General features: G+C 45.7%; 1 protein-coding gene across 1 annotated transcript in view; it reads right to left on the reverse strand.

Moving 5' to 3' along the window:
- Positions 1-10,029, reverse strand: part of ZMAT2 (zinc finger matrin-type 2) — a 24,821-nt gene extending 14,792 nt beyond the window's left edge. The window contains exon 1 of the mRNA XM_024193962.2: positions 10,012-10,029. Within this exon, the coding sequence (XP_024049730.1) occupies positions 10,012-10,029 (18 nt within the window). The remainder of the gene's footprint in view (positions 1-10,011) is intronic.
- Between the last annotated feature and the right edge of the window lie 355 nt (positions 10,030-10,384).

Below are 10,384 nucleotides of genomic sequence, written 5' to 3' on the forward strand. Positions count from 1 at the left end.
GCAGAAGTAAAGGTGGCAATACCATAACTTGCCATCTTTATTTCGGCACTGCTGCTGCTGGCAGCAGCTCTGCCTTCAGAGATGGCCTCCCAGCCAGCAGCCACCGCTCTCCAGCTCTGAAGACAGTACCACTGCCAGCAGCAGCACAGAAGTAAGGGTAGCAGTACTGCAACCCCCACTACAATAACCTGTGACCCCCTACACACACCCCACTCCTTTTTGGGTCAGGACCCCTACAATTACAACACTGTGAAATTTCAGATTTAAATACCTGAAATCATGAAATTTACTATTTTTTAAATCCTATGACCGTGAAATTGACCAAAATGGACCGTGAATTTGGTAGGGCTCTAGTCACATATCAGACTTTAAAATCATTACTTTTTTTATTTGCAGAAAAGCTGTCTCAGATCCAAAACTGTAACTCTCCTATTCCTGCGTCTCTGACAAATGGGGGAGAGGAGGGGAACAGGAAGAGAGAAAACATTTCTGGAATGGAATTTTTTTTTTTTTTTAAATGTCTTTTGCTCAAAAACTAAGAACGCTCAAGTGAGTGCCAGGGGAGATGGGCAGTGACACTGTCAAATGTTCAAGGATACAAGATCAATTATGGAAAATAATTCATCACATGGATATGACCTCTACATACATGATGTGCAAATTTTATCTAGGCACCAGTGGTGATGCTAAAATTAAGGTTGTGACAAGATATGTACTTGTGATTCAATTCAGTCTCCACATTGGCACAATCATTTTTCAGATAACTGTTCTGCTCAGCCTTTCTGCCAGTCTCTGAGCCTCTCCCCATCTATTCCCTATCCACAATTGTTAAAACACAAAGAAGAGCCCCATTCAGACTGATATGATCAGGTATGTCCCTCTAGCAAACCACAGAAGGTTCACTAACGGCAGTAGCCAACTGGAGTGGTGCTTTCCCCACACCCAAGGCATCTCAAGTAGCTAGTCTCCCTCTCCTACCATAAAATGATAGAAGCGTAGGACTGGAAAGGACCTTGAGGTCATCTAGTCCAGTCCCCTGCACTCAAGGCAGAACTATGTAATAACTAGACCATTCCTGACAGGTGTTTGTCTAACCTGCTCTTAAAAACCTCCAATGATGAAGATTCCACCACCTCCTTAGGCAAGTTATTCCTGTGCTTAACCACCCTGACAGTTAACAAGATTTTTCCTAATGTCCAACCTAAACCTCCCTTGCTGCAATTTAAGCCCATTGCTTCTTGCCCTACCCTCAGAGGTTAAAGAGTACAATTTTTCTCCCTCTTCCTTGTAACAACCTTTTATGTACCTGAAAACTGTTATCGTGTTCCCCTCTCTCCCCCCAGTCTTCTCTTCTCCACACTAAACAAACCCAATTTTTTCAATCTTCCCTCATAGGTCATGTTTTCCAGATCTTTAATAATTTTTGTTGTTCTCCTCTGGACTTCCTCCAGTTTGTCCACATCTTTCCTGAAATGTGGCGCCCAGCATTGGACACAATACTCCAGCTGAGGCTTTATCTGCAGGGAGTTGAGCGGAAGAATTACTCTCATGTCTTGCTTACAACACTCCTACTAATACATCCCAGAATGTTTGCTTTTTTTTGCAATAGTGTTACACTGTTGACTCATATTTAGCTTATGATCCACTATAACCCCCAGATCCCTTTCCACAGTACCTCTTCCTAGGGAGTCATTTCTCATTTTGTACGTGTGCAAATGATTGTTCCTTCCTAAGTGGAGTACGCTGCATCTGTTCTTATTGAATTTCATCCTATTTATAGAGCCTTGCGTGGATACAAATTTATACCTGCAGATATAAATCGGTATCCGTAGGGCTATCCCAGGAAACATGGCGGCGAAAGGAGTAGAACATAGGGCCGCCGCTCCCAAGAGCCAGCGCCGGCTCCGGCAGTTCCTCCAGCGTGGCTGTACCGACCCCAAACCCGCCCACCAGGGCGGGAACCAGGCTCACTGGCAGCTGTCCTTGGTCGCGCTCCTGTGTTCAAGCAGCACGTACGTTCCCAGACAGGAGATGCAGAGAGCTGCGTGGAAGGGACAGGGGCAGGGCTGGGGATGGTACAGCAGTGCAGGAGGAACTGCCACATGGGGCGCTAGCTCCTAGGAGCAGCGGCCCCAGCTCCTAGGAGCAGCGGCCCCATGCTTTGCTCCTTTCGCCACTGCGATATCTGGGACAGCCCTGCAGTTCCACGGATATAAATTTGTATCCATGCAAGGCTCTGCCTATTTACTTCAAACCATTTCTCCAGTTTGTCCAGATCATTTTGAATTTTAATCCTATCCTCCAAAGCACTTGCAACCCCTCCCAGCTTGATATTATTCACAAATGTTATCAGTGTACTCTCTATGCCATTATCTAAATCACTGATGAAGATATTGAACAGAACCGGACCCAGAACTGATCCCTGCAGGACCCCACTCGTTATGTCCTTCCAGCTTGACTGTGAACCACTGATAACTACTCTCTGGGAATGGTTTTTCAATCAGTTATGCACCCACCTTAGAATAGCTCCATAGGCTGTATATCCCTAGTTTATTTATGAGAAGGTCATGTGAGACAGTATCAAAAGCCTTACTGAAGTCAAGATATACCACATCTACCACTTCTCCCTATCCACAAGGCTTGTTACCCTGTCAAAGAAAGCTATTAGGTTGGTTTGACACAATTTGTTCTCGACAAATCCATGTTGATTGCTACTTATCACCTTATTATATTCTAGGTGTTTGCAAATTGATTGCTTGATTATTGCTCCATTATCTTTCTGGGTACTAAAGTTAAGCTGACTGGTCTGTAATTCTCCGGGTTGTCCTTATTCCCCCTTTTTTTAAGATTGCCACTATATTTGCCCTCTTCCAGTCCTCTGGAATCTCTCCCGTCTTCCATGAGTTTTTGAAGATAGTCACTAATGGTTCAGACATCTCCTCAGTCAGCTCCTTGAGTATTCTAACAGGACTTCTCAGGACAAATTTTTTGGTGGCCTCAGAATACGGCCACCAACTCTTGCTGGTGGCCGCACTCACATTTTTTCCCTAAAATACTTAATTAGCTTTAGGGAAACCAAATAAATATGTACAAATTACAATAATTTGGATGTGTATATATTTATTGTTAGCTAGTAGGTCTATTGTGAAAAGTGATATTAACACACATACAAGTATCACTTTTCACAGCAGTCTTACTCAGCCCTGGCAAGTTTGGGGACAAATTAAGCCCTGGGGAGGAAGTGGGGGCCAGGGGAGATAGCGGGGGGCTGGAACTTGAAACCCTGCTGCATGATCCTGAAGCCTTGCGGCTGGAGGACAGGACCCAGGGATGGAGCCCGAAGCCATGTGGCCAGAGCCTGGGGTGGCCTGCCATTGTGCAGCCAGAGCCACCCCAGGGCTGAAGCCCAAAGCCTGAGCCCCACCAACCGTGGGAAGGTGGGGAACTCACTGGCTGCCTGGTCCTCCAGCATTGTGCCCCAGGTGACTCCAGAGGGGGCAGGATCCAATCCCTGCTGGTAGCCCCAGCAATCAACATCAAGGCAGTGCATCCAGGAGCAACAGGGAGGGGGAGCCCCCCACCCACCCACCCATCACAGCCTAGGAGGCTGTGGCGGCAAGAAAAGCCCCTGGTTGCCGCATCTGAGAAACGCTGTTCTAGGATGTAGTTCATCAGGCCCTGCCACTTGAAGACATCTAACTTATCTAAGTAATTTTTAACTTGTTCTTTCCCTATTTTGGCCGCAGATCCTACCTCATTTTCACTGGCATTCACTATGTTAGATGTCCAGTCATGACTAACCTTTTTGGTGAAAACAAAAACAAAAAATCATTTAGCACTTCTGCTATTTCCACATTTTCTGTTATTGTCTTTCCCCACCTCATTGAGTAACCTGTCCTTGATCTTCCTCTTGCTTCTAATGTATTTGTAGAATGTTTTCTTGTTACCCTTTATGTCTTTAGCTAGTTTAATCTCATTTTGTGCCTTGGCCTTTCTAATTTTGTCCCTACATCAATGTTCCCTCTAATTTTTTCCACCCATGTGTGGAATAAATTTTGTTATGTGCACCAAGGTAATGTGTGGATGTGCGCTACCAGTAGAAACAAAAAACCTAGATATAATATATATTTTTTAAAAGTTACCAATAGGGATAATTACTCCAGCAGGACAAGTTAGGAATTTTAGAACTCACTACTCAAAGAATTAGATTTAAGTATGAGAGAGAAATAAAAATTATGAAATGCATAGACAGTCAAAAAACTAAAACACCACATTCTGAAAGAATAAAATTACAAAGAATATATGTGCATTGCAGGAAGTACCAAGAAGTAACAACAACAACAACAACAACAACAACAGAGTTGGGAGATGTGTGGCACAGATTGAGAGAGATAGGGCTGCTGGGGAAGTTTCGGAGAGACGCCCGTCTGCTGTCTCTTTAAGGCACTCACTGATCACTCTCCTCCTCCTGAACCATGTTTCCCATCCCCCACTCTGCAGAGATGGGGTACATGTGCAGGGGGGAGGGGGAGAGACAGAGGTTGTGCATTCATGAGAGAGAGAGTGTGCTGGCTGCTGGGGAAGTCTGAGAGACCATGCACTGTCTCTTTAAGGCACTCACTCACCCGAAGGCTTGTTCAGACCTCAGAACTGCTGCGAGTCCTGAGCCCTGTCCCGTCCACCCTGCTCTGTGGAGATGGGGTACAGGGGCTGGGGGACACTGTAACATCAGTACTCTCCTTTCCCCACTCTGCACAGCCAGCAGGAGGGTCCTGGGAGCAGCTGCAGGAGCAATGTGGCTGCAAAGCCGCAGGGGGGAGGGGCACCTAAACACACACTGCTGGCTGGATGTGCATGGCTCTGCTAATCAACTGCATGGCACTTGAATCTCTCCTAGGTAGCTGCCCAACCACACAGCTTACAGGGAGCACAGCACATGTTTGTGTAGTTTGTTTAGATTCATTCTTTGTAATTTGACCTTTTTTTGGTAGGACTCTTTTTTGAGTTTCAGATCATTGAAGATTTCCTGGTCAAGCAAGCATCATCTCTTGCCATACTTCCTATCTTTCCTGTGCAGTGGGATAGTTTGCTCTTATGCCCTTAATGTCGTCTCTAAAAAAACTACCAACTCTCTCAAACTGTTTTTCCCCTTAGACTTGCTTCCCATGGAATCTTATCTACCAGTTTCCTGAGTTTGCTAAAGTCTGTCTTCTTGAAATCCGTGGAAACTTTTTAAAGACACCATAATAGAGGCTCAACTTAAATGTATACCCCAATTTAAAAAACATAGTAAGAGAACCAAAAAAGAGACACCACGGTTAAACAAGTAAAAGAAACAGTGAGAGGCAAAAAGGCATCCTTTAAAACAGACGTGGGCAAACTACGGCCCGCGGGATCATCCTGCCTGGCCCCTGAGCTCCTGGCCAGGGAGGCTAATCCACGGCCCTTCCCCCGCTGTCTGCCCTTCCCCACAGCCACGCAGGCCGCACTCTGGCCTGCCGCTCCCGCTGGGCAGCGTGGGGAGCGCAGCTGGCTCTGGCCGGGTGTCGCGGCTGCGAGCTCCTGCTGTTGGTAAGGGGGCAGGGAGTGGGGAGTTATGGGGGGCAGTCAGGGAGGAGGGGGCGGTTGGATGGGGCAGAGGTTCTGTGGGGGTGGTGGTCAGGGGATGGGGAACAGGGAGGGTTGGGAGTGGGAGTCCCGGGGAGCCTGTCAGGAGGCGGGGATGTGAATAGGGATACATGACACCTTTCCCTTACTTAGCCAAATGAAGACTCTAATCATGAATAAAAAAAAATAAAAAAATTAAACATTTGAAATTATAGTAACAGTACAAACATTCAAAATTTCCCCCTCCTGGCAATCCTTAAAATGGAATTAACAACCAGTGATAGGAATAAAAATGTCTTGGAAATGGGTAGAAAATTTTTCTCATTTATTCCCAGAGCTTCTTAAGCATTTTAAACGTGTCACAACTAAGATTATTATTAGCCTCCCCATGTAAGAAAAAAGGGAAATTCACAAAGTGCAAAATAATATGTTTTGGGGTATTTTCCAGACTCTAGATTCTCCCACATAAAAGCAGTATTATAACAATCAAAGTTGGTTGAAGCCTGAAGAGAAGGCAATTTCATTGCTGCTTCACTCTCTTTTTATAATAAAAGGGATGTAGTCTTTTGAAGATATTTTACCAGCGTCCCCAGGCCAGACACAGTGAAATGAATTAGATCCAACTTCTGATCTATCTGTAACAAGGGCTTACCTAGTGATTCTAAAGGAACTTTTTCAGATTGATCAAACAGGGGATGGAGGTTGCCGCAAGCCCCTAAATCTTTATATTAACAACTGCTTATAGGTTACAGATGAGATTTCCCCTGTAGATGACATCTGCTAAGGACTGAAAAGTACCCGAGGCCCCATGTTAATTGTAGGGCATAGAGAAGTTGAATGGCTGTGAATGTGACATAGCAAGACAGAGACAAAGCTGAAAACGAAACCCAAGAGTCCTGATTCTAGTCCTGCTCTAACGAATGAACACCACATCCACCTACAACCAGGGGGAATAGAATTCATGGCCCGATTGTCTCCTGCGCTAACCATTAGACCATTCTGCCCCTTGAATATTCCATTTGTCTTGCTCATTTTTCTCTATGTGACTCACAGCAATGGAATGCTTTGCCAAGGAAGCAGAAAAAAATATATATATAAGCCCCGGTGGTGCTAATAGCTGACTCTTTGGCATTACCTGTTTGTTAAAACAACAGTCTTGATCTCCAGTTATTAAGTGGTTTTAATTAATGCCCTCAGTCTTATCCATGTGACCCCAATGCTCCTTTCATTCAGTTTCAACATGAAGCCCTGATGGGTTTTTATGCAGTCAGAATGGCCTCCTCACAACTACATAGCATGGATTCAGCAACTTAGGGCTAGTCTACACTGGCAACACTAAAGCGCTGCCAAGGCAGTGCTTTAACGTGGCTCATGTAGTTGCGGCAGAGCTAAAAAAAACTACCTCCACGAGGGGCGTAGCTCCCAGAGCTGGTGCACTGTCTACAGTGGCGCTTTACAGCACTGAAACTTGCTGCGTTCAGGGGGGTGTTTTTTCACCCACCTGAGCAAGAAAGTTGCAGCACTGTAAATTGCCAGTGCAGACAAGCCTTTAAACTGAGTGTTGGGATAAGTGAACTGGCAGCAGTTTGAGGCACCAGGAAGAATATGGTTTAGGGGAGTGAGGCTTCTCCACTTAGCAGATGGATAATGAACAACAAAGATCTTTACTGTATACACGGTAACACAAAAGCCAATCTGGAAGCTGTCACTTTTTTCACAGATCAGAGGACAGAGGGGCCAAAAGGAAAAAAAAGAGGCCAAAGACAGACAGGGCTGGAATAAGGGAAGACAGCAGCAACACAAGAGATTTGGAAATCCTATCCCCAAGTGCAGAGATAGAGAGACTCGTGTCCCCCAAAAGCCCCTCAAGTAGCTCAGAATCTAAGAGATCTCCCTGAATTTGCAGGGAAAGGTTCCCCAGCACTGAGGGGTTTTTAGAGGGCATGAGTCTCTATCTCTGGGCTTGGGGATAAGATAGTCAAATCTCCAAGCTTCTTTGATTGAAGTTTAGCGAAAATAAAGTCTCTTCTACAGGGGAAAATAAAGATATTTGTCCAAGTGCATTTTTGTGGGGGAACTCCACCTCCTTCTACTTGTGGCTCAGAAGAGCAGGGTTTCAAGGGGGGGGCAGAGAACAGTCTCTCCCCTCAGGTCAGGTTTTTGTTTCATTTTGTTTTTGAGAGGAGGGGCAAAAGTGGTAAATTCTTCCTAGGTAGCTTTTTGTAGGTTCAAGTTGGAAGAAGTTACCCCAAATCTGTCCCTCTCCCCCTCAGCACTACCACTTTCTACATAGACAATAATCTGTCAAGTGTCTACTACAGTAATTCTCAAAACCCAGACTCCCACTAAACAACTGATAAAACCTACACTTATGCACATGAATGATCTAAGCATGCCATCATCCACATAGATCTGTCGAAGCATTTACACCTACTAGAAACATATCTGGTAGTCTAGTGATTAGGATTTGGCGCACTCACTGCCACAGTCAGGGTTCGTTTCCTGGTCAGGGAGAGAAACTTGTTGTTGGTCCTGCTTTAAGCAGAGGGTTGGACTAGATGACCTCCTGAGGTTTCTTCCAACCTTAATCTTCTATGAGCTCAACATATTAACATAAAAGGTCAACATCGATAAAATAAGAGTTATGATCTTTCAGGATAAGTCACAAAACAAAAAGGTTTTATAATAAAACGGCAATTTAAGACATCTTAAATTAAATATACTTAAGCTGGATCATAAGTGGTTCAGGGGATTTCAAACTAGTTATAAAAGAATTACAGAAACCTCTGCAGGACCTACTATGCCACAAAGAAACCACTAGATAGATACAATCACCTCCCATTCTACTACTGATTAAGGGAGCAAGTCTGTGGCCCAGCTTTGTCAGAAAAGTATACATAATGGCACAAGCTCTAAGGCTATGTCTAGACTAGCACTTTAGTCCATCAGGAGTGTGAAAAAACACATCTAACCGACCGACATAAATTTCACCAACAAAAACACCAGTGTAGATAGCGCTATATTAGCAGGAGACACTCTCCCCCACCATTCGTGGGGGATGGCTTAATTAAGCGGACAGAAGAGCTGTCTCCTGTCGGCATAGAGCAGCTACACGATGCGAGACCTTACAGTCTGTGGTGTTGACATAGCCTAAATAGAAACCTTCCACCTACAGTCCTGCAAACAAAATTCTACATGTACAGCAGAATAGGAGTCACAGACCAAAAGTAAGATGAACCCCACCCTCGTTAGCATATAAAAAAACAACAACTGCACTTCTGGCTCCATCTCAGCTAAAGCAGCAACAATCCTACTGCAAAGCAATGAAGGAGCAAAATCTAAATCTGAATAAGCACTTATGAATGGATTAACAGCAGTCCCAGATCTCCCAATATTAACCTCCAACCAACGGAGGAAACTTCTCCCAGAATAACTGAAATGAACAGCAATCAGGACACTACATCAAAACCCAGAACACTAATTAATGCAGTGGTTCTCAACCAGGGTACATGTACCCCTGGTGGTACACAAAGATCTTCCAGGGGGTACATCAACTCATCTAGATATTTGCTTAGTTTTACAACAGGCTACATAAAAAGCACTAGCAAATTTAGTACAAACTAAAATTTCATACAGACAATGGCTTGTTTATGCTTCTCTATATACTAGATACTGAAATGTAAGAACAAATTTATAATCCAATTGATTCATTTTATAACTATACAGTAAAAATGAGAAAGTCAGCTATTTTTCAGTAACAGTGTGCTATAACACTTTTGTATTTTTATGTCTAATTTTGTAAGCAAGTAGTTTAAGCGAGGTGAAACTTGGGGGTACACGAGATAAATCAGACTCCTAAAAGGGGTACAGTCGTCTGGAAAGGTGGAGAGCCACTGAATTAATGTATCTGGAAAAATTAGATCAAAATCCACACACTACAATGCAACGGCTCCCTGCACAGAACTACCACACTAACCTCCCTGCCACAAAATGGGAAGAGCTAAAGCAGGCTCCCACCAAATACGAATCCTATCCATAAGCTAGCGGCGGACGCTGGGAGACACAAAGCACAGCGCGACCGGAGAGGGGAACAACCCTCCAGCCAGCGAAGAGACTGAGCCAAAGGGAGCGCCCGGCCCGGATCCCAAGCACGGAGGGTGAGAACCTGCCTCAAGTGACCGGCCACGAGCACAGACTGCCCCGAGCACACGGGGAGGGGAGCGAGCAAGAGCCAGCTAAGACAGAGCCTGTCCCTGAGCCAGGACCCGGGAGGATCCCGGCGAGTGTCTCCGGGTTCGCGGGGGGGGGGGGTCTCTACCCGGGCTGGGGGCACAGCTCCGCACTGGGGGCCCGGGAGGGGGAACAACCCCGGGCTTCCCCTCGCGCCCCCTTCTTAACACCTACCCCGCTGCCCGACGCCATGTTGAATGTGAAGTGAATAAGGAACCAGAAAATGCCGTACTCCGGCAGCAAAAGTCGTAAAGTGAGCCAGTCCTCCCGGATACCATAGAGCGGCGGCCGCGGTAGCTAGAGAGTAACGTCGTTCTCTGAGATGAGACGGGGAGTGGCGGCCGGAAGAGGATGTTCAGGGTTGCGTAGGCCGGGTGCCTGCGGTTGGAGTATGAGTAACTTTGTGCCTCTCTGGGAAGTCTTCTGAGACTCCATGGTTCCAGATAGTCTTCCCCGGTGGTGACCCGGAACAGCTCTGTCCGGTTGGCTCCGGGACGCTCTAGTTCTGCGGAAACGCACTATAGGTCCTGAGACTCTATGGCTGCAA

This window comes from Terrapene carolina, unplaced genomic scaffold (assembly GCF_002925995.2).
Source record: "Terrapene carolina triunguis isolate 2854851 unplaced genomic scaffold, T_m_triunguis-2.0 Scaffold838, whole genome shotgun sequence".
In the NCBI taxonomy this organism is placed as follows: domain Eukaryota; kingdom Metazoa; phylum Chordata; order Testudines; family Emydidae; genus Terrapene; species Terrapene triunguis.